This window comes from Anguilla anguilla, chromosome 17 (assembly GCF_013347855.1).
Source record: "Anguilla anguilla isolate fAngAng1 chromosome 17, fAngAng1.pri, whole genome shotgun sequence".
NCBI lineage: Eukaryota > Metazoa > Chordata > Actinopteri > Anguilliformes > Anguillidae > Anguilla > Anguilla anguilla.
Window position 1 is genome coordinate 22091707 of NC_049217.1, and position 25695 is coordinate 22117401.

Consider the following 25695-nt stretch of genomic DNA (forward strand, 5'->3'; position numbering starts at 1 on the left):
CTTCTTCTTCTTCTTCTTCTTCTTCTTCTTCTTCTTCTTCTTCTTCTTCTTCTTCTTCTTCTTCTTCTTCTTCTTCTTCTTCTTCTTCTTCTTCTTCTTCTTCTTCTTCTTCTTCTTCTTCTTCTCCTCCTTCTCCTTCTCCTTCTCCTTCTCCTCCTCTTGCTAAAATTAAAATTTTGCAAGTATGTCTAATATGGCTGCAAATTTGTTATGCATAACTCCCATGCTACTGTTACGGTTAGGGTTACAGCTAGAGTTAGGGCTAGGGTTTGGGTTACAGCTAGGGTTGGGGTTTGAGTTACATCTACAACTAGAATTAGGGTTACAGCTAGGGTTAAGGTTAGGATTAAAGCTAGGGTTAGGGTTAGGGTTGCAGCTGCAGCTAGGATTAGGGTTTGGGTTACAGCTAGGGTTAGGGTTACATCTACAGCTAGGGTTAGGGTTACAGCTAGGGTTAAGGTTAGCATTAAAGCTAGGGTTAGGGTTAGGGTTGCAGCTGCAGCTAGGGTTAGGGTTTGGGTTACAGCTAGGGTTAGGGTTAGGATTAGGATTACAGCTACAGTTACGGTTAAGGTTTGGGTTACAACTAGGGTTAGGGTTACATCTACAGCTAGGGTTAAGGTTAGGATTAAAGCTAGAGTTAGGGTTAGGGTAACAGCTAAGGTTAGGGTTAGGGTTAGGATCAAAGCTAGGGTTATGGTTAGGGTTGCAGGTGCATATAAGGTTAGGGTTAGGTTTACAGCTAGAGTTAAGGTTAGGGTTACAGCTACAGTTAGGGTTAGGGTTTGGGTTACAGCTAGGGTTAGGGTTACATCTACAGCTAGGGTTAGAGTTACAGCTAGGGTTAAGGTCAGGATTAATGTTAGGGATAGCGGTAAGGTTGCAGCTGCAGCTAGGGTTAGTGTTTGGGATAAAGCTAGGGTTAGGTTAGTGTTTGGGTTACAGCTAGGGTTAAGGTTAGGGTTTAGGTTACAGCCTGGGTTATGGCTAGGGTTAGGGTTACGGCTAAGGTTAAGGTTATGGTTAGAGTTAGGGTTATGGATAGGGATAGGGTTAGGGCTATGGCTAGGGTTATGGTTAGTGTTAGGATTACAATTAGGGTTAGAGTTAGGGTTACGGCTATGGTTAGAGTTAGGGTTACGGCTAAGGTTAGGATTACGACTTGGGTTAGGGTTAGGGTTAGGGTCATGGCTAGGGTTAGGGTTAGGGTTACGGCTAGGTTTTGGGTTACGTCTAGGGTTTGGGTTAAGGTTTCGGCTAGGGTTAGGGTTAGGGTTACGGCTAGGGTTAGGGTTAGGGTTACGGCTAGGGCTAGGGTTAGTGCTAGGGTTAGGGTTAGAGTTGCGGCTAGGTTTAGGGTCAGGGTTACGGCTAGGGTTTGGGTTAGGTTTACAGCTAGGTTTTGGGTTATGGCTAGGGTAAGGGTTAGGGTTACGGCTAGGTTTAGGGTTAGGGTTCCGGCTAGGGTTAGGGTTAGGGTTACTGCTAGGGTTAGGGTTAGGGTTGCGGTTAGGGTTACGGCTAGGGTTAGGTTTACTGCTAAGGTTAGGGTTAGGGTTGCGGCAATGGTTAGGGTTAGGGTTAGGGTTACGGCTAGGGTTAGGGTTAGGGTTACGGCTAAGGTTTGGGTTAGGCTTCCCGCTAGGGTTAGGGTTAGGGTTACTGCTAGGGTTAGGGTTACACCTAGGGTTAGGGTTACGGCTAGCGTTAGGGTAAGGTTACAGCCTGGGTTAGGGTTAGGGTTACAGCTTGGGTTAGGGTTACGGCTAGGGTTAGGGTTAGGGTTACCGCTAGGGTTAGCGTTAGGGTTACTGCTGTTTTTAGGGTTAGGGTTAGGATTGCGACTAGGGTTAGGGTTAGGGTTACGGCTAGGGTTAGGGCTAGGGTTAGGGTTAGGGTTACGGCTAGGGTTAGGGTTAGGGTTACTGCTATGGTTAGGGTTAGGGTTAGGGTTACTGCTATGGTTTGGGTTAGGGTTGCAACTAGGGTTAGGGTTAGGGTTACGGCTAGCATTAGGGTTAAGGTTTCGGCTAGAGTTAGGGTTAGGGTTACTGCTATGGTTTGGGTTAGGGTTAGGGTTGCGACTAGGGTTAGGGTTAGGGTTTCGGCTAGGGTTAGGGTTAGGGTTACAGCTAGGGTTTGGGTTACGGCTAGAGTTAGGGTTAGGGTTACCGCTAGGGTTAGGGTTAGGGTTACTGCTATGGTTAGGGTTAGGGTTAGGGTTGCGACTTTGGTTAGGGTTAGGGTTACGGCTAGGGTTAGGGTTAGGGTTATGGCTAGGGTTAGGGTTAGGGTTACGGCTAGGGTTGGGGTTAAGGTTACGGCTAGGGTTAGGGTTAGGGTTACTGCTATGGTTAGGGTTAGGGTTAGGGTTGCGACTAGGGTTAGGGTTAGGGTTAGGGTTACTGCTATGGTTTGGGTTAGGGTTAGGGTTTCGACTAGGGTTAGGGTTAGGGTTACGGCTAGCATTAGGGTTAAGGTTTCGGCTAGGGTTAGGGTTACATCAAGGGTTAGGGTTAGGGTTACCGCTTGTGTTAGAGTTAGGGTTACTGCTATGGTTAGGGTTAGGGTTAGGGTTGGGACTAGGGTTAGGGTTAGGGTTACGGCTGGGATTAGGGTTAGGGTTACGGCTAGGGTTAGGGTTAGGGTTACTGCTCTGGTTTGGGTTAGGGTTAGGGTTACGGTTAGGGTTAGGGTTACTGCTATGGTTTGGGTTAAGGTTAGGGTTGGGTTAGGGTTAGGGTTAGGGTTTCGGCTAGGGTTAGGGTTAGGGTTACGGCTAGGGTTAGGGTTAGGGTTAGGGTTACGGCTAAGGTTAGGGTTAGGGTTAGGGTTACTGCTATGGTTTGGGTTAGGGTTAGGGTTGCGACTAGGGTTAGGGTTAAGGTTACGGCTAGGGTTAGGGTTAGGGTTACTGCTATGTTAGGATTAAGGTTAGGGTTGCGACTAGGGTTAGGGTTACGGCTATGGTTAGGGTTAAGGTTACAGCTAGGGTTATGGTTAGGGTTACGGCTAGGGTTAGGGTTAGGGTTACCGCTAGGGTTAGGGTTAGGGTTGCGACTAGGTTTAGGGTTATGGTTAGGGTTACGGCTATGGTTTGGGTTAGGGTTAGGGTTGCGACTAGGGTTAGGGTTAGGGTTACGGCTAGCGTTAGGGTTAAGGTTACGGCTAGGGTTAGGGTAAGGGTTACATCTAGGGTTAGGGTTAGGGTTACTGCTAGGGTTAGGGTTAGGGTTACTGCTATGGTTAGTGTTAGGGTTAGGGTTGGGACTAGGGTTAGGGTTAGGGTTAGGGTTACTGCTATGGTTTTGGGTTAGGGTTAGGGTTGCGACTAGGGTTAGGGATAGGGTTACGGCTAGGGTTAGGGTTAGGGTTACGGTTAGGGTTAGGGTTTGGGTTTCTGCTATGGTTTGGGTTAGGGTTAGGGTTTCGGCTAGGGTTAGGGTTAGGGTTATGATTAGGGTTACTGCTATGGTTTGGGTTAGGGTTAGGGTTGCGACTAGGGTTAGGGTTAGCGTTACGGCTAGCGTTAGGGTTAAGGTTTCGGTTAGGGTTAGGGTTACATCTAGGGTTAGGGTTAGGGTTTCCGCTAGGGTTAGGGTTAGGGTTACTGCTATGGTTTGGGTTAGGGTTAGGGTTAGGGTTGGGACTAGGGTTACGGCTAGGGTTAGGGTTAGGGTTAGGGTTACTGCTATGGTTTGGGTTAGGGTTAGGGTTGCGACTAGGGTTAGGGTTAGGGTTACGGCTAGGGTTAGGGTTAGGGTTACGGCTAGGGTTAGGGTTAGGGTTACTGCTATGGTTTGGGTTAAGGTTAGGGTTAGGGTTAGGGTTTCGGCTAGGGTTAGGGTTACGGCTAGGGTTAGAGTTACGGCTAAGGTTAGGGTTAGGGTTAGGGTTACTGCTATGGTTTGGGTTAGGGTTAGGGTTGCGACTAGGGTTAGGGTTAAGGTTACGGCTAGGGTTAGGGTTACAGCTAGGGTTAGGGTTAGGGTTACAGCTAGGGTTAGGGTTAGGGTTACCGCTAGGGTTAGGGTTAGGGTTAGTGCTATGGTTAGGGTTAGGGTTAAGGTTGCGACTAGGGTTAGGGTTAGGGTTTCGGCTAGGGTTAGGGTTAGGGTTAGGGTTACGGTTTTGGCTAGGGTTAGGGTTAGGGTTAGGGTTAGGGTTACGGCTAGGGTTAGGGTTAGGGTTACAGCTAGGGTTAGGGTTAGGGTTACAGCTAGGGTTAGTGTTAGGGTTAATGCTGTGGTTAGGGTTAAGGTTGCGACTAGGGTTACGGTTAGGGTTTCGGCTAGGGTTAGGGTTAGGGTTACAGCTAGGGTTTGGGTTAGGGTTACAGCTACGGTTAGGGTTAGGGCTACAGCTAGGTTTAGTGCTTGAGTTTTTTTTTTTTTCCATTGGAGACGACTGTCTATGTGGAATGATATATATTTTAGATACTTGCAGACATTGTTTTGTGACCAGTGAGCATTGCTCCAGCTGATACATGAGCTTTTGATGGTTTGTGGTCTAAAGCAAGAGAATTTACTTTCTGAAGTACCTGCAATGCTGCCTGCACAGTTATGTTATGTTTCCAATGGTTGTACATATGATCACATTATAGTGTTATCTCGCAATTACAGATGTAAGCATCAGCTTTAATGTGATGCTGGTATTACCTGAGAAGAATGGTCTGAGGTTGCATGTACTGTAGCAAATATTTCAAAGCAAAAATAAGGTTAAACATCATTTTGAAAAGTATAATCAGGGAATGTACACATGTACAACCTCTGGAGGCACAGTGTCACAGTACAAGCTATTTTGCATTGCAGCATTGTAAAATACACTTCAAGTGAACCCGAAATGACGTTCCTGAGAATTCCTAATTTTGAGATAAAAGGTTTTTGCCATTGATAGATTTAATGTGGCATGTACCCACTGTTGTTTCAGCCAATGGTGTGGTACGATCCAATATGGTACACATGAAAAATATCTAATTATCACTAGGAAACAGGGGAGGAGGAATCAATATGTTTAGTGCTCCCTTGCAACAATACGCACACTGTTTGATGCTCCCTAGTTGCACAGGCAATAAATTGCTCTTGGGATCATTAAACCGTGTGAAGAGATATTATTCCTTATATCTGTCAGGTTATGGGTCATGATTTAGATAGCTTAGAGGATGGCAAAGCCTGTGTGCTTCGTAAATGTGGCCATGAATGTTAGTGATTTACTGACATATAAAACTGGGCTTGTAGCTCAGAGACTACAAGTTCCGTCCCCAGGAGGGGTACTGCCCTCAAGCAAGGCACTTAGCCTAAATTGCATCAGAAAAATATGCGACTTTTTAAATAGGTTGTGTGTTTAAAAAAAAAACATAAATTCATTATATATTTTAAGCCATGTAAGTTGCTCTGGATAAGAGCATGTGCTGAAGGCTTAAATGTAGATATACAATGAGAGAATTTTGACATCAGGAATAACGATGTGAGTGCAGACAGGATGATGAGAAAGCCAAATATAGGAAAAGCTTCACCCTGTTCTCCTGTTATGTAATGTATAGACTCCTGCTGTGTTACAGTTATCCCTTCTAAACCAATTACCAATTAGTCTTTCCTGGATGCAACGTGAATAACTCATTAAAGAACATATCGGGTTGAAACATTAGTTCAGTGTGTATACCTGGAACCAGTGGTCTATTTGTGGTAAAGGCTGCCTGTTGACTTTTAAGATGAAGTCTTATCTGAGAATATTGTCGGTTTACAGTTGCTGTTTTGCTGTCCTGCACCCACAGGTGCAGGACAGCAAAATCTCTGGTTTCACCATTAATTTTTGGAAATATGATGTATTCAATTATATTTCACTATGAATATCTGAAAACTCATTGTATTCAATTCAGATGTATTTCGTAAATTTGATTAAATGAATTGAATACAATTAATTTTGTGGAGTTTATTGTGATAAAATGATTTCTCCACGGAATCAGAAAAATACAGAAGTCATACATACATAGTCTTATGTCCAAGAACTGAAAACATTTGACAAATATGTGTTTTAACTGCTTGAATGAATACAGAAGGGAGAATATGTAATAAATATGAATAAATAAATAGAATACAAAGATTTTTCAGGCATTTATGGTGAAAAAATGACTTTTGAGGCAAACTAGAAAAATATAAAAGACTATAGTCTTATGTCCAAGAATTGAAAAAATGAGAAGATTTTTATTTATATATTTTATGCAATTGAATGGATACAGAATAGGATGTATTTAGTAAATTTGATTAAATAAATTGAATACAATTCGTTTTGTGGAGTTTATGGTGAAAAAATCATTTTTGAACTGAATCAGAAAATTTCATAAGACTATAGTCTTATGTCCAAGAACTGAAAAAATTTGACAAGTTCTATATGTGTGTTTTAACCATTTGAATGGACACAGATTGGGAAATGATTAATAAATATGAATAAATAAATAGAATACAAAGATTTTTCAGGCATTTATGGTGAAAAAATGACTTTTGAGGCGAACTAGAAAAATATAAAAGACTATAGTCTTATGTCCAAGAATTGAAAAAATGAGAAACATTTTATTTATATATTCTATGCAATTGAATGGATACAGAATAGTACGTATTTAGTGAATTTGATTAAATAAATTGAATACAATTAGTTTTATGGAATTTATGATGAAAAAAATGATTTTTGCACTGAATCAGAAAAATATAAAAGACTATAGTCTTATGTCCAAGAATTGAAAAAATGAGAAGATTTTTATTTATATATTTTATGCAATTGAATGGATACAGAATAGGATGTATTTAGTGAATTTGATTAAATAAATTGAATACAATTCGTTTTGTGGAGTTTATGGTGAAAAAATCATTTTTGAACTGAATCAGAAAATTTCATAAGACTATAGTCTTATGTCCAAGAACTGAAAAAATTTGACAAGTTCTATATGTGTGTTTTAACCATTTGAATGGACACAGATTGGGAAATGATTAATAAATATGAATAAATAAATAGAATACAAAGATTTTTCAGGCATTTATGGTGAAAAAATGACTTTTGAGGCGAACTAGAAAAATATAAAAGACTATAGTCTTATGTCCAAGAATTGAAAAAATGAGAAACATTTTATTTATATATTCTATGCAATTGAATGGATACAGAATAGTACGTATTTAGTGAATTTGATTAAATAAATTGAATACAATTAGTTTTATGGAATTTATGATGAAAAAATGATTTTTGCACTGAATCAGAAAAATATAAAAGACTATAGTCTTATGTCCAAGAATTGAAAAAATGAGAAGATTTTTATTTATATATTTTATGCAATTGAATGGATACAGAATAGGATGTATTTAGTGAATTTGATTAAATAAATTGAATACAATTCGTTTTGTGGAGTTTATGGTGAAAAAATCATTTTTGAACTGAATCAGAAAATTTCATAAGACTATAGTCTTATGTCCAAGAACTGAAAAAATTTGACAAGTTCTATATGTGTGTTTTAACCATTTGAATGGACACAGATTGGGAAATGATTAATAAATATGAATAAATAAATAGAATACAAAGATTTTTCAGGCATTTATGGTGAAAAAATGACTTTTGAGGCGAACTAGAAAAATATAAAAGACTATAGTCTTATGTCCAAGAATTGAAAAAATGAGAAACATTTTATTTATATATTCTATGCAATTGAATGGATACAGAATAGTACGTATTTAGTGAATTTGATTAAATAAATTGAATACAATTAGTTTTATGGAATTTATGATGAAAAAATGATTTTTGCACTGAATCAGAAAAATATAAAAGACTATAGTCTTATGTCCAAGAATTGAAAAAATGAGAAGATTTTTATTTATATATTTTATGCAATTGAATGGATACAGAATAGGATGTATTTAGTAAATTTGATTAAATAAATTGAATACAATTCGTTTTGTGGAGTTTATGGTGAAAAAATCATTTTTGAACTGAATCGGAAAATTTCATAAGACTATAGTCTTATGTCCAAGAACTGAAAAAATTTGACAAGTTCTATATGTGTGTTTTAACCATTTGAATGGACACAGATTGGGAAATGATTAATAAATATGAATAAATAAATAGAATACAAATATTTTTCAGGCATTTATGGTGAAAAAATGACTTTTGAGGCGAACTAGAAAAATATAAAAGACTATAGTCTTATGTCCAAGAATTGAAAAAATGAGAAACATTTTATTTATATATTCTATGCAATTGAATGGATACAGAATAGTACGTATTTAGTGAATTTGATTAAATAAATTGAATACAATTAGTTTTATGGAATTTATGATGAAAAAATGATTTTTGCACTGAATCAGAAAAATATAAAAGACTATAATTGAAAAAATGAGAAGATTTTTATTTATATATTTTATGCAATTGAATGGATACAGAATAGGATGTATTTAGTAAATTTGATTAAATAAATTGAATACAATTCGTTTTGTGGAGTTTATGGTGAAAAAATCATTTTTGAACTGAATCAGAAAATTTCATAAGACTATAGTCTTATGTCCAAGAACTGAAAAAATTTGACAAGTTCTATATGTGTGTTTTAACCATTTGAATGGACACAGATTGGGAAATGATTAATAAATATGAATAAATAAATAGAATACAAATATTTTTCAGGCATTTATGGTGAAAAAATGACTTTTGAGGCGAACTAGAAAAATATAAAAGACTATAGTCTTATGTCCAAGAATTGAAAAAATGAGAAACATTTTATTTATATATTCTATGCAATTGAATGGATACAGAATAGTACGTATTTAGTGAATTTGATTAAATAAATTGAATACAATTAGTTTTATGGAATTTATGATGAAAAAATGATTTTTGCACTGAATCAGAAAAATATAAAAGACTATAGTCTTATGTCCAAGAATTGAAAAAATGAGAAGATTTTTATTTATATATTTTATGCAATTGAATGGATACAGAATAGGATGTATTTAGTAAATTTGATTAAATAAATTGAATACAATTCGTTTTGTGGAGTTTATGGTGAAAAAATCATTTTTGAACTGAATCAGAAAATTTCATAAGACTATAGTCTTATGTCCAAGAACTGAAAAAATTTGACAAGTTCTATATGTGTGTTTTAAACCATTTGAATGGACACAGATTGGGAAATGATTAATAAATATGAATAAATAAATAGAATACAAATATTTTTCAGGCATTTATGGTGAAAAAATGACTTTTGAGGCGAACTAGAAAAATATAAAAGACTATAGTCTTATGTCCAAGAATTGAAAAAATGAGAAACATTTTATTTATATATTCTATGCAATTGAATGGATACAGAATAGTACGTATTTAGTGAATTTGATTAAATAAATTGAATACAATTAGTTTTATGGAATTTATGATGAAAAAATGATTTTTGCACTGAATCAGAAAAATATAAAAGACTATAGTCTTATGTCCAAGAATTGAAAAAATGAGAAGATTTTTATTTATATATTTTATGCAATTGAATGGATACAGAATAGGATGTATTTAGTAAATTTGATTAAATAAATTGAATACAATTCGTTTTGTGGAGTTTATGGTGAAAAAATCATTTTTGAACTGAATCAGAAAATTTCATAAGACTATAGTCTTATGTCCAAGAACTGAAAAAATTTGACAAGTTCTATATGATGTGTTTTAACCATTTGAATGGACACAGATTGGGAAATGATTAATAAATATGAATAAATAAATAGAATACAAAGATTTTTCAGGCATTTATGGTGAAAAAATGACTTTTGAGGCGAACTAGAAAAATATAAAAGACTATAGTCTTATGTCCAAGAATTGAAAAAATGAGAAACATTTTATTTATATATTCTATGCAATTGAATGGATACAGAATAGTACGTATTTAGTGAATTTGATTAAATAAATTGAATACAATTAGTTTTATGGAATTTATGATGAAAAAATGATTTTTGCACTGAATCAGAAAAATATAAAAGACTATAGTCTTATGTCCAAGAATTGAAAAAATGAGAAGATTTTTATTTATATATTTTATGCAATTGAATGGATACAGAATAGGATGTATTTAGTAAATTTGATTAAATAAATTGAATACAATTCGTTTTGTGGAGTTTATGGTGAAAAAATCATTTTTGAACTGAATCGGAAAATTTCATAAGACTATAGTCTTATGTCCAAGAACTGAAAAAATTTGACAAGTTCTATATGTGTGTTTTAACCATTTGAATGGACACAGATTGGGAAATGATTAATAAATATGAATAAATAAATAGAATACAAATATTTTTCAGGCATTTATGGTGAAAAAATGACTTTTGAGGCGAACTAGAAAAATATAAAAGACTATAGTCTTATGTCCAAGAATTGAAAAAATGAGAAACATTTTATTTATATATTCTATGCAATTGAATGGATACAGAATAGTACGTATTTAGTGAATTTGATTAAATAAATTGAATACAATTAGTTTTATGGAATTTATGATGAAAAAATGATTTTTGCACTGAATCAGAAAAATATAAAAGACTATAGTCTTATGTCAAGAATTGAAAAATGAGAAGATTTTTATTTATATATTTTATGCAATTGAATGGATACAGAATAGGATGTATTTAGTGAATTTGATTAAATAAATTGAATACAATTCGTTTTGTGGAGTTTATGGTGAAAAAATCATTTTTGAACTGAATCAGAAAATTTCATAAGACTATAGTCTTATGTCCAAGAACTGAAAAAATTTGACAAGTTCTATATGTGTGTTTTAACCATTTGAATGGACACAGATTGGGAAATGATTAATAAATATGAATAAATAAATAGAATACAAAGATTTTTCAGGCATTTATGGTGAAAAAATGACTTTTGAGGCGAACTAGAAAAATATAAAAGACTATAGTCTTATGTCCAAGAATTGAAAAAATGAGAAACATTTTATTTATATATTCTATGCAATTGAATGGATACAGAATAGTACGTATTTAGTGAATTTGATTAAATAAATTGAATACAATTAGTTTTATGGAATTTATGATGAAAAAATGATTTTTGCACTGAATCAGAAAAATATAAAAGACTATAGTCTTATGTCCAAGAATTGAAAAAATGAGAAGATTTTTATTTATATATTTTATGCAATTGAATGGATACAGAATAGGATGTATTTAGTAAATTTGATTAAATAAATTGAATACAATTCGTTTTGTGGAGTTTATGGTGAAAAAATCATTTTTGAACTGAATTGGAAAATTTCATAAGACTATAGTCTTATGTCCAAGAACTGAAAAAATTTGACAAGTTCTATATGTGTGTTTTAACCATTTGAATGGACACAGATTGGGAAATGATTAATAAATATGAATAAATAAATAGAATACAAATATTTTTCAGGCATTTATGGTGAAAAAATGACTTTTGAGGCGAACTAGAAAAATATAAAAGACTATAGTCTTATGTCCAAGAATTGAAAAAATGAGAAACATTTTATTTATATATTCTATGCAATTGAATGGATACAGAATAGTACGTATTTAGTGAATTTGATTAAATAAATTGAATACAATTAGTTTTATGGAATTTATGATGAAAAAATGATTTTTGCACTGAATCAGAAAAATATAAAAGACTATAGTCTTATGTCCAAGAATTGAAAAAATGAGAAGATTTTTATTTATATATTTTATGCAATTGAATGGATACAGAATAGGATGTATTTAGTGAATTTGATTAAATAAATTGAATACAATTCGTTTTGTGGAGTTTATGGTGAAAAAATCATTTTTGAACTGAATCAGAAAATTTCATAAGACTATAGTCTTATGTCCAAGAACTGAAAAAATTTGACAAGTTCTATATGTGTGTTTTAACCATTTGAATGGACACAGATTGGGAAATGATTAATAAATATGAATAAATAAATAGAATACAAATATTTTTCAGGCATTTATGGTGAAAAAATGACTTTTGAGGCGAACTAGAAAAATATAAAAGACTATAGTCTTATGTCCAAGAATTGAAAAAATGAGAAACATTTTATTTATATATTCTATGCAATTGAATGGATACAGAATAGTACGTATTTAGTGAATTTGATTAAATAAATTGAATACAATTAGTTTTATGGAATTTATGATGAAAAAATGATTTTTGCACTGAATCAGAAAAATATAAAAGACTATAGTCTTATGTCCAAGAATTGAAAAAATGAGAAGATTTTTATTTATATATTTTATGCAATTGAATGGATACAGAATAGGATGTATTTAGTAAATTTGATTAAATAAATTGAATACAATTCGTTTTGTGGAGTTTATGGTGAAAAAATCATTTTTGAACTGAATCAGAAAATTTCATAAGACTATAGTCTTATGTCCAAGAACTGAAAAAATTTGACAAGTTCTATATGTGTGTTTTAACCATTTGAATGGACACAGATTGGGAAATGATTAATAAATATGAATAAATAAATAGAATACAAATATTTTTCAGGCATTTATGGTGAAAAAATGACTTTTGAGGCGAACTAGAAAAATATAAAAGACTATAGTCTTATGTCCAAGAATTGAAAAAATGAGAAACATTTTATTTATATATTCTATGCAATTGAATGGATACAGAATAGTACGTATTTAGTGAATTTGATTAAATAAATTGAATACAATTAGTTTTATGGAATTTATGATGAAAAAATGATTTTTGCACTGAATCAGAAAAATATAAAAGACTATAGTCTTATGTCCAAGAATTGAAAAAATGAGAAGATTTTTATTTATATATTTTATGCAATTGAATGGATACAGAATAGGATGTATTTAGTGAATTTGATTAAATAAATTGAATACAATTCGTTTTGTGGAGTTTATGGTGAAAAAATCATTTTTGAACTGAATCAGAAAATTTCATAAGACTATAGTCTTATGTCCAAGAACTGAAAAAATTTGACAAGTTCTATATGTGTGTTTTAACCATTTGAATGGACACAGATTGGGAAATGATTAATAAATATGAATAAATAAATAGAATACAAATATTTTTCAGGCATTTATGGTGAAAAAATGACTTTTGAGGCGAACTAGAAAAATATAAAAGACTATAGTCTTATGTCCAAGAATTGAAAAAATGAGAAACATTTTATTTATATATTCTATGCAATTGAATGGATACAGAATAGTACGTATTTAGTGAATTTGATTAAATAAATTGAATACAATTAGTTTTATGGAATTTATGATGAAAAAATGATTTTTGCACTGAATCAGAAAAATATAAAAGACTATAGTCTTATGTCCAAGAATTGAAAAAATGAGAAGATTTTTATTTATATATTTTATGCAATTGAATGGATACAGAATAGGATGTATTTAGTAAATTTGATTAAATAAATTGAATACAATTCGTTTTGTGGAGTTTATGGTGAAAAAATCATTTTTGAACTGAATCAGAAAATTTCATAAGACTATAGTCTTATGTCCAAGAACTGAAAAAATTTGACAAGTTCTATATGTGTGTTTTAACCATTTGAATGGACACAGATTGGGAAATGATTAATAAATATGAATAAATAAATAGAATACAAATATTTTTCAGGCATTTATGGTGAAAAAATGACTTTTGAGGCGAACTAGAAAAATATAAAAGACTATAGTCTTATGTCCAAGAATTGAAAAAATGAGAAACATTTTATTTATATATTCTATGCAATTGAATGGATACAGAATAGTACGTATTTAGTGAATTTGATTAAATAAATTGAATACAATTAGTTTTATGGAATTTATGATGAAAAAATGATTTTTGCACTGAATCAGAAAAATATAAAAGACTATAGTCTTATGTCCAAGAATTGAAAAAATGAGAAGATTTTTATTTATATATTTTATGCAATTGAATGGATACAGAATAGGATGTATTTAGTGAATTTGATTAAATAAATTGAATACAATTCGTTTTGTGGAGTTTATGGTGAAAAAATCATTTTTGAACTGAATCAGAAAATTTCATAAGACTATAGTCTTATGTCCAAGAACTGAAAAAATTTGACAAGTTCTATATGTGTGTTTTAACCATTTGAATGGACACAGATTGGGAAATGATTAATAAATATGAATAAATAAATAGAATACAAAGATTTTTCAGGCATTTATGGTGAAAAAATGACTTTTGAGGCGAACTAGAAAAATATAAAAGACTATAGTCTTATGTCCAAGAATTGAAAAAATGAGAAACATTTTATTTATATATTCTATGCAATTGAATGGATACAGAATAGTACGTATTTAGTGAATTTGATTAAATAAATTGAATACAATTAGTTTTATGGAATTTATGATGAAAAAATGATTTTTGCACTGAATCAGAAAAATATAAAAGACTATAGTCTTATGTCCAAGAATTGAAAAAATGAGAAGATTTTTATTTATATATTTTATGCAATTGAATGGATACAGAATAGGATGTATTTAGTAAATTTGATTAAATAAATTGAATACAATTCGTTTTGTGGAGTTTATGGTGAAAAAATCATTTTTGAACTGAATCAGAAAATTTCATAAGACTATAGTCTTATGTCCAAGAACTGAAAAAATTTGACAAGTTCTATATGTGTGTTTTAACCATTTGAATGGACACAGATTGGGAAATGATTAATAAATATGAATAAATAAATAGAATACAAAGATTTTTCAGGCATTTATGGTGAAAAAAATGACTTTTGAGGCGAACTAGAAAAATATAAAAGACTATAGTCTTATGTCCAAGAATTGAAAAAATGAGAAACATTTTATTTATATATTCTATGCGATTGAATGGATACAGAATAGTACGTATTTAGTGAATTTGATTAAATAAATTGAATACAATTAGTTTTATGGAATTTATGATGAAAAAATGATTTTTGCACTGAATCAGAAAAATATAAAAGACTATAGTCTTATGTCCAAGAATTGAAAAAATGAGAAGATTTTTATTTATATATTTTATGCAATTGAATGGATACAGAATAGGATGTATTTAGTAAATTTGATTAAATAAATTGAATACAATTCGTTTTGTGGAGTTTATGGTGAAAAATCATTTTTGAACTGAATCGGAAAATTTCATAAGACTATAGTCTTATGTCCAAGAACTGAAAAAATTTGACAAGTTCTATATGTGTGTTTTAACCATTTGAATGGACACAGATTGGGAAATGATTAATAAATATGAATAAATAAATAGAATACAAAGATTTTTCAGGCATTTATGGTGAAAAAATGACTTTTGAGGCGAACTAGAAAAATATAAAAGACTATAGTCTTATGTCCAAGAATTGAAAAAATGAGAAACATTTTATTTATATATTCTATGCAATTGAATGGATACAGAATAGTACGTATTTAGTGAATTTGATTAAATAAATTGAATACAATTAGTTTTATGGAATTTATGATGAAAAAATGATTTTTGCACTGAATCAGAAAAATATAAAAGACTATAGTCTTATGTCCAAGAATTGAAAAAATGAGAAGATTTTTATTTATATATTTTATGCAATTGAATGGATACAGAATAGGATGTATTTAGTAAATTTGATTAAATAAATTGAATACAATTCGTTTTGTGGAGTTTATGGTGAAAAAATCATTTTTGAACTGAATCAGAAAATTTCATAAGACTATAGTCTTATGTCCAAGAACTGAAAAAATTGACAAGTTCTATATGTGTGTTTTAACCATTTGAATGGACACAGATTGGGAAATGATTAATAAATATGAATAAATAAATAGAATACAAATATTTTTCAGGCATTTATGGTGAAAAAATGACTTTTGAGGCGAACTAGAAAAATATAAAAGACTATAGTCTTATGTCCAAGAATTGAAAAAATGAGAAACATTTTATTTATATATTCTATGCAATTGAATGGATACAGAATAGTACGTATTTAGTGAATTTGATTAAATAAATTGAATACAATTAGTTTTATGGAATTTATGATGAAAAAATGATTTTTGCACTGAATCAGAAAAATATAAAAGACTATAGTCTTATGTCCAAGAATTGAAAAAATGAGAAGATTTTTATTTATATATTTTATGCAATTGAATGGATACAGAATAGGATGTATTTAGTGAATTTGATTAAATAAATTGAATACAATTCGTTTTGTGGAGTTTATGGTGAAAAAATCATTTTTGAACTGAATCAGAAAATTTCATAAGACTATAGTCTTATGTCCAAGAACTGAAAAAATTTGACAAGTTCTATATGTGTGTTTTAACCATTTGAATGGACACAGATTGGGAAATGATTAATAAATATGAATAAATAAATAGAATACAAAGATTTTTCAGGCATTTATGGTGAAAAAATGACTTTTGAGGCGAACTAGAAAAATATAAAAGACTATAGTCTTATGTCCAAGAATTGAAAAAATGAGAAACATTTTATTTATATATTCTATGCAATTGAATGGATACAGAATAGTACGTATTTAGTGAATTTGATTAAATAAATTGAATACAATTAGTTTTATGGAATTTATGATGAAAAAATGATTTTTGCACTGAATCAGAAAAATATAAAAGACTATAGTCTTATGTCCAAGAATTGAAAAAATGAGAAGATTTTTATTTATATATTTTATGCAATTGAATGGATACAGAATAGGATGTATTTAGTAAATTTGATTAAATAAATTGAATAGAATTCGTTTTGTGGAGTTTATGGTGAAAAAATCATTTTTGAACTGAATCGGAAAATTTCATAAGACTATAGTCTTATGTCCAAGAACTGAAAAAATTTGACAAGTTCTATATGTGTGTTTTAACCATTTGAATGGACACAGATTGGGAAATGATTAATAAATATGAATAAATAAATAGAATACAAATATTTTTCAGGCATTTATGGTGAAAAAATGACTTTTGAGGCGAACTAGAAAAATATAAAAGACTATAGTCTTATGTCCAAGAATTGAAAAAATGAGAAACATTTTATTTATATATTCTATGCAATTGAATGGATACAGAATAGTACGTATTTAGTGAATTTGATTAAATAAATTGAATACAATTAGTTTTATGGAATTTATGATGAAAAAATGATTTTTGCACTGAATCAGAAAAATATAAAAGACTATAGTCTTATGTCCAAGAATTGAAAAAATGAGAAGATTTTTATTTATATATTTTATGCAATTGAATGGATACAGAATAGGATGTATTTAGTGAATTTGATTAAATAAATTGAATACAATTCGTTTTGTGGAGTTTATGGTGAAAAAATCATTTTTGAACTGAATCAGAAAATTTCATAAGACTATAGTCTTATGTCCAAGAACTGAAAAAATTTGACAAGTTCTATATGTGTGTTTTAACCATTTGAATGGACACAGATTGGGAAATGATTAATAAATATGAATAAATAAATAGAATACAAATATTTTTCAGGCATTTATGGTGAAAAAATGACTTTTGAGGCGAACTAGAAAAATATAAAAGACTATAGTCTTATGTCCAAGAATTGAAAAAATGAGAAACATTTTATTTATATATTCTATGCAATTGAATGGATACAGAATAGTACGTATTTAGTGAATTTGATTAAATAAATTGAATACAATTAGTTTTATGGAATTTATGATGAAAAAATGATTTTTGCACTGAATCAGAAAAATATAAAAGACTATAGTCTTATGTCCAAGAATTGAAAAAATGAGAAGATTTTTATTTATATATTTTATGCAATTGAATGGATACAGAATAGGATGTATTTAGTGAATTTGATTAAATAAATTGAATACAATTCGTTTTGTGGAGTTTATGGTGAAAAAATCATTTTTGAACTGAATCAGAAAATTTCATAAGACTATAGTCTTATGTCCAAGAACTGAAAAAATTTGACAAGTTCTATATGTGTGTTTTAACCATTTGAATGGACACAGATTGGGAAATGATTAATAAATATGAATAAATAAATAGAATACAAAGATTTTTCAGGCATTTATGGTGAAAAAATGACTTTTGAGGCGAACTAGAAAAATATAAAAGACTATAGTCTTATGTCCAAGAATTGAAAAAATGAGAAACATTTTATTTATATATTCTATGCAATTGAATGGATACAGAATAGTACGTATTTAGTGAATTTGATTAAATAAATTGAATACAATTAGTTTTATGGAATTTATGATGAAAAAATGATTTTTGCACTGAATCAGAAAAATATAAAAGACTATAGTCTTATGTCCAAGAATTGAAAAAATGAGAAGATTTTTATTTATATATTTTATGCAATTGAATGGATACAGAATAGGATGTATTTAGTAAATTTGATTAAATAAATTGAATAGAATTCGTTTTGTGGAGTTTATGGTGAAAAAATCATTTTTGAACTGAATCGGAAAATTTCATAAGACTATAGTCTTATGTCCAAGAACTGAAAAAATTTGACAAGTTCTATATGTGTGTTTTAACCATTTGAATGGACACAGATTGGGAAATGATTAATAAATATGAATAAATAAATAGAATACAAATATTTTTCAGGCATTTATGGTGAAAAAATGACTTTTGAGGCGAACTAGAAAAATATAAAAGACTATAGTCTTATGTCCAAGAATTGAAAAAATGAGAAACATTTTATTTATATATTCTATGCAATTGAATGGATACAGAATAGTACGTATTTAGTGAATTTGATTAAATAAATTGAATACAATTAGTTTTATGGAATTTATGATGAAAAAATGATTTTTGCACTGAATCAGAAAAATATAAAAGACTATAGTCTTATGTCCAAGAATTGAAAAAATGAGAAGATTTTTATTTATATATTTTATGCAATTGAATGGATACAGAATAGGATGTATTTAGTGAATTTGATTAAATAAATTGAATACAATTCGTTTTGTGGAGTTTATGGTGAAAAAATCATTTTTGAACTGAATCAGAAAATTTCATAAGACTATAGTCTTATGTCCAAGAACTGAAAAAATTTGACAAGTTCTATATGTGTGTTTTAACCATTTGAATGGACACAGATTGGGAAATGATTAATAAATATGAATAAATAAATAGAATACAAAGATTTTTCAGGCATTTATGGTGAAAAAATGACTTTTGAGGCGAACTAGAAAAATATAAAAGACTATAGTCTTATGTCCAAGAATTGAAAAAATGAGAAACATTTTATTTATATATTCTATGCAATTGAATGGATACAGAATAGTACGTATTTAGTGAATTTGATTAAATAAATTGAATACAATTAGTTTTATGGAATTTATGATGAAAAAATGATTTTTGCACTGAATCAGAAAAATATAAAAGACTATAGTCTTATGTCCAAGAATTGAAAAAATGAGAAGATTTTTATTTATATATTTTATGCAATTGAATGGATACAGAATAGGATGTATTTAGTGAATTTGATTAAATAAATTGAATACAATTCGTTTTGTGGAGTTTATGGTGAAAAAATCATTTTTGAACTGAATCAGAAAATTTCATAAGACTATAGTCTTATGTCCAAGAACTGAAAAAATTTGACAAGTTCTATATGTGTGTTTTAACCATTTGAATGGACACAGATTGGGAAATGATTAATAAATATGAATAAATAAATAGAATACAAAGATTTTTCAGGCATTTATGGTGAAAAAATGACTTTTGAGGCGAACTAGAAAAATATAAAAGACTATAGTCTTATGTCCAAGAATTGAAAAAATGAGAAACATTTTATTTATATATTCTATGCAATTGAATGGATACAGAATAGTACGTATTTAGTGAATTTGATTAAATAAATTGAATACAATTAGTTTTATGGAATTTATGATGAAAAAATGATTTTTGCACTGAATCAGAAAAATATAAAAGACTATAGTCTTATGTCCAAGAATTGAAAAAATGAGAAGATTTTTATTTATATATTTTATGCAATTGAATGGATACAGAATAGGATGTATTTAGTAAATTTGATTAAATAAATTGAATACAATTCGTTTTGTGGAGTTTATGGTGAAAAAATCATTTTTGAACTGAATCGGAAAATTTCATAAGACTATAGTCTTATGTCCAAGAACTGAAAAAATTTTACAAGTTCTATATGCGTGTTTTAACCATTTGAATGGACACAGATTGGGAAATGATTAATAAATATGAATAAATAAATAGAATACAAAGATTTTTCAGGCATTTATGGTGAAAAAATGACTTTTGAGGCGAACTAGAAAAATATAAAAGACTATAGTCTTATGTCCAAGAATTGGTCAAATTCTATATATGTGTTTTAACCACTTGAATGAATACAGATTGGGGAATATGTAATAAATGTGAAAGAACTGAAAAAAGGAAACAAATTCGGTATATGTTTTATAGATTTTAATGGTTACACAATAGGAAATATGTGTGTCTGCTTCTGTCTCGCTCGTCTTTATTGATGATATAACAGAAGATAGCAGGATGATTTGGGTGGAGTACAGACAGATTTGTTCTGGATATGTACAAAGAAAGTCCTCCTCCCTCATTAACCGGCGAACCATACTGGCAGCAAGACAATGACCCCAAACACACAATCAACAACCAAAGCATTCATCAATGGACAAAAGTGGAACATTTTGGACTGACCGAGCAGGCATGCGTTCACGTGCTGAAGAGGAGGGCTGAAGACAGAGAATAAATTGAATATAAAAGGCAGAGTAAATTGAGAGCAAAATGCCTAAGACTATAATTGTATATCCAATAAGTGAAAAAATAATAATAATCAAAAGTGTGCTTCACCAAAAAAACAAAATACATGAGGCACTTATAACCATACTCTAATCCTGCCCAAACACTGACCTGAATGAAAACATTGACATGAATCAAAACAATTATTTTGAAATATATATATATATATATATATAATTTCAGTTACACATACATTTTACATATGATTACATTTGACATATTACATTTTTCATATTAATCAATCGTATGTTGTACACTACATTTTCACTCAGGTGCTATTCTCTTGTGAGGAACTCAACCAGTAGACATCAGTAAAATATCAAGCTTTATTTTATAACTGTGTTTTTACTATTCAAATTTAATTACATATGACCTATTACTTTTACCTTTCACTTGGAAGTGTCCTACTCTTGAGCAATGTACATAAATTTACTTAAAAATATTAATTTAGAAAATTAAAAAAAAGGATTTATTTTGATTTAAATTATAAGGTATATTGCTTCAGCAAAATATTTTCACAGAAGAATCACTTCAGTGAACAAATTTTATCTTTTATGAATTTGTAATTGCTTTTGGGAGCCCTTGGGTTGTGGAGTGTTATATAATGCCTGTGGTCCTGTCTCCCAGTTTTCATTGAGAAACAGGATGCCAGTGCCGTCATGTCCCGACACAGGAGGGCCAATGTCGGCAACGAGGAGACCCTCATGCCTGCCAACCTGGAGCGCGAGTGCGTGGAGGAGGTGTGCAACTACGAGGAGGCCCGTGAGATCTTCCAGGACTCCTACCGCACGGTGGGTACCCGCTGCTGCCGTGCCCTGTAGGGGGCGCTGTAGGCAGTGTACCACTGTACCACTATTCAACATGGCGCTGGGCGGCTCGGTCACTGCGTGGCACCGCAGGGAACTGGACCTGCAGCTCAGTGTCAACTGCAGTAAAAACACTGTTTTAAAATGCATGTGGTGGGCTGAAGGTAAGCAGACTGTGAGGAAGACTGACGTCATTTTCTTTGAAGTCGTTTTCCTTTTTTTTTTTTTTTTAAATCTTACTGAACTTGTGCTTTTGTCTTTCCAGGACATTTTCTGGTCTGTGTATGTCGGTGAGTACAGAGTGTTCGTGGTATGTGTACATAGACAGGGCTCCAGTGTTTAGTTCCAATTGAGGGGTCCCTGACCTTCAACCTTTTGACCCTAAAGCCACACATCCTCTGACGAAATTACCAGGCATCGCTCTCGCCTCCAAACATTCGGCCACTTGTGGGCGTGTTTTCCATTTTTAAAACAGCGTTCCTTAAATGAATACCGATCATATATTCTGGAAATCCCTACACAGCAATAAATAACAAGTTCTTAACAGAACTATGTAGAATGGGGGGTGGGGGGGGATTGGTTATCGCACCATGTTTCCCGTCTTTTCGGTCGCTCCTCCCACTTGCCTCAAATTGCCAGCTATCCCAGCATGCCTTGCAGATGCGGAAAAAAAAACTGGGCTCCCATTGACATGAATGGAGGCGATAACGAAGTCTCTTCCCGTCGGAGGACGTGTGGCTGTACACTGACCCCCGCCCTGCCCTGTCTGCATCCCCATGCGCAGACGGAGACCAGTGCCTGGGAAACCCCTGCAAGAACGGGGCCATGTGCTCGGACAGCGTGGGCGGCTACGACTGCGTCTGCAAGTCGGGCTTCTCCGGGGCCCTCTGCGAGACGGGTGAGCGTCCCGCCGGCCGCTGGGACACCTCAAATAGTCCGCTGCGATGACCCCACACCAGTCCCGCCCACGGGCGCGTGATGAGGGCCTGTTCGTTTATTCGCATGAGGCCCACCGACCCAGGCTCCTGACGTTTCAGCCGATCCCGTCTCTTCTCTTGTTCCCAAACGCTGTGCAGACCAGACCGTCTGCATCCCGGACAAGACCAAGGGCTGCAGCCAGTTCTGCAAGCCGGGGTACCAGTCCTACGAGTGCTCCTGTGCCACAGGCTGGAAGGTCAAGGATAAGTTGAAGGACAAGGAGAAGTGTGTTCCTGCTGGTGGGTGTTGCTCCAGCTCTCTGTCATACTGAGTCTTCCTCCTAGGAGCAGATGGAGAGGAGGAGGGTGTTATTATTATTGTTATTATTCATTATTTAATATTATTTTTTATTTAATTACCCCAACATCCTTCTGACTGCACTACTTCCTTTTATTACTGTTTTTTACACTAGTGGCCAGAACTTGCAGATTCAGATAATAAATACCTTTGCATTCTCTCTCTCTCTCTCTCTCTCAGTCATTCTCATCTGACCTCATTCCGTTTCTCTTTTAAATGTCACACGGTTGCTGTGTAAAAATGTAAACCTATCTCTCTCGCTCTCCCGCCTTCTCACTTGATCTTTGACCTCTCTCTTGCCCCTCCCCCACCCAACCCCTGGTCTTCAGTGGCATACCCTTGCGGAAAGGTGGACAGTCTAAGTCAGTGGGACAGGAGGAGGTCCGCCAACATCCGCAGTGGCTATGAGGGACTGAGCTGCAACGCAGGGGAGTGTCCCTGGCAGGTAGCTACCTTTCCCCATAAAACACTGTTCTCCAAACCTCTCCTCAACCCAGTCCTCTCTCTCTCTCTCTCTCTCTCTCTCTCACTCTGTCACTCTCAATGGATTTAAACAATTAAAATAGAGTCTATTAGCTTTGCGGGAGGCTTTAAAAAATATATATATATTTTAGAAAGCTGAAGACCAATTTCATCCACCCAAAAATAAAATATGATAGTTATAAGTTATGACATGATAAGTTATGAGAATGAGTTACAGAGTGGTTATCTCTTGGTTGCTTTATTTCCGCTATGGCTGCACTGTGTTGCTGAGTTTCCGCTGAGTCCCTGCATCCCTACTGCGCTTCTGTCTCTCTGGAACCCAGGCGCTGCTGCGCAACGAGGAGCTGAACTGGTTCTGCAGCGGGGTCATCCTGAAGGAGAACCTGGTCCTGACCACGGCGCAGTGCGCTACCAAGTACAGCCGCTTCCACCTGGCCGTGGGTGAGTGCAGCCCGCAGCAATGCCGTCGGAAGCCAGCCCTGTGCCCGCGCTGCAAACCTGCACTGCGTGTGCTAAGCTCAGGCTAGCACAGGCTAGCTCAGGCTAGCTCAGGCTAGCACAGGCTTGCTAAGGCTAGCCCTGGAGGGGGTAAAATAAGCAAGTACACGATGCTGCAGCAGCTAACCGCTCTGTTTGTGTTACACAAATCAAAGAAGAGAAGCACATCCAATTTTGTGACGTAACACAGGGTAAAAAATGAATTCAAGGCAAGGGAAAAAGAACGGGTCGACAGACTAAGGCTGTAACTGCACAGTGCTTTAGTGTCCCCTGTGCTATTTGACTTATTTGCAAAAAATACCTGATGCTTTCGTCCAATGAACGGGGTCCCCAAAGTAATTCTGGTCCCCTGTGCTGTCCTCTGTCCGACGCAGGCAAGAGGGTGAAGGAGTTTGAGGAGGGCGAGCAGACCCTGCAGATGAAGAAGGTGACCCCGCACCCCCTGTACGTGGAGGGTCGCCCCGGCAACGACCTGGCGGTGGTGGAGCTGAGCGAGCGCATCGCGTTCAAGAGGACCGTGCTGGCGGCCTGCCTGCCGGAGCGGGACTTCGCCGAGGGCGTGCTGATGACGGGCGAGTACGACGCGGCGGTCACCGGCTGGAGGGACGCGCCGGAAGGTTCCGCCGACGTGGAGGGCAGCCTGACGCTCAACCACCTGGCCTACGAGCCGTTGGCGGAGTGCAGGGCGCGGCACGCCGGCCTGGTCACCAACAAGATGTTCTGCACCACGCCCCGGGCCAAGGCCGACTGCGCCCTGGGGCCCGGCAGCGCCGCCGTCACCCTCTACCGCGACGTCTTCTTCCTCACCGGCGTGCTGAGCCGGCCCCCGGGACACAGCTGCCAGCAGGGCTACGTCTTCCAGAAGGTCTCGCGCTTCCTGCCCTGGCTGCAGCCGTTCATGGCGTGAGGAGGCGGAGGCGGAGCTGAGAAGGAGAGGAGGCGGGGCTTATGAGTAGGGGAGGAGGGGCCGAGGAAGGTGCGGTGCATTGTGAATGGGGAGGAGCTAGGGAAGGGAATGGTTCTCGACATCAGGACTCAGAGGAGTCTTTGTGTGTTATTAGCCTCATCTTTAAAGCAGGCCTTCACATTTTCCCTGTTTAGTGCTCAGCATTAATGGCATTGTTCTAACTGTCTTTCCACTTTTTCACTGTCCTTTGCACAAGAGATGACATAGCATGTTAACCAGCTTGAGCAACATCTCTGTGTTAGCAGATGTTTTGAGCTGAATCGGTTTTTTTTTCTTTTGTAGTTCTCCACTTCCTCCACAGGGTGGAGCTCTATCATCTAAATATTGTAAAACGTCACTGTTGAGTAACAGCTCTAAACATGAAAAATAGAACAGCATACATTTATTATTATTAATCAGTTATTATTATTATCAGTTTTAAAAAGATATATATATCTGTTTAGGTCTGACCATTTCACTACTTTGTTTCTACTGTTCTTAGCCAGCTGTTAAACATGTAATAAACCCAATGTTAGACATAATATTAGTGATGAATGAAATAAATAATGTAGCTCTGACTGAAGTGACTCATGCGTTGGTGTCGGCTGCATTATCAGGTGCGATTAAGACCGAAATATTAATAATTAATCCCTCTCTGTTTCGAACTGAAAGCTTAAACCAGTGCACCTGCCGCTGGAGCTAGCAGTTCTGTGAATGAGCACTAGAGATAGCGGGGATGTCCGGGGGCCATTGTGAGCTTTTAAGGGGGGGGGGGCGTTGGGAGGTGGTTTAGAGGGAGGAGGGACGATAAGAACAACATGTTCTAATAAGGCCGTTTTCTCAGATCCACAGTGGATGCAGTCAGCTGCGGGTGGAGAACCCCCATCTCTTCTGTTCACAGTCGACACTGTTCCCTCCACCTCGCTGTAAGATAAAGGCTGCTTTTGCTAAATAACACACGCAT

At 34.0% G+C, this 25695-nt stretch overlaps 1 protein-coding gene across 2 annotated transcripts in view; it reads left to right on the forward strand.

Moving 5' to 3' along the window:
* proza (protein Z, vitamin K-dependent plasma glycoprotein a) overlaps nucleotides 1–25318 on the forward strand; it is a 28286-nt gene extending 2968 nt beyond the window's left edge. For both annotated transcript variants that reach the window (XM_035399103.1, XM_035399102.1), the window contains exons 3-9: nucleotides 21351–21514; nucleotides 21795–21819; nucleotides 22314–22427; nucleotides 22606–22746; nucleotides 23134–23249; nucleotides 23611–23728; nucleotides 24160–25318. In XM_035399103.1, coding sequence (XP_035254994.1) covers nucleotides 21351–21514; nucleotides 21795–21819; nucleotides 22314–22427; nucleotides 22606–22746; nucleotides 23134–23249; nucleotides 23611–23728; nucleotides 24160–24692 — 1211 coding nt within the window. In that variant the 3' untranslated portion in view covers nucleotides 24693–25318. The remainder of the gene's footprint in view (nucleotides 1–21350; nucleotides 21515–21794; nucleotides 21820–22313; nucleotides 22428–22605; nucleotides 22747–23133; nucleotides 23250–23610; nucleotides 23729–24159) is intronic.
* The last annotated feature ends 377 nt before the right edge of the window (nucleotides 25319–25695 follow it).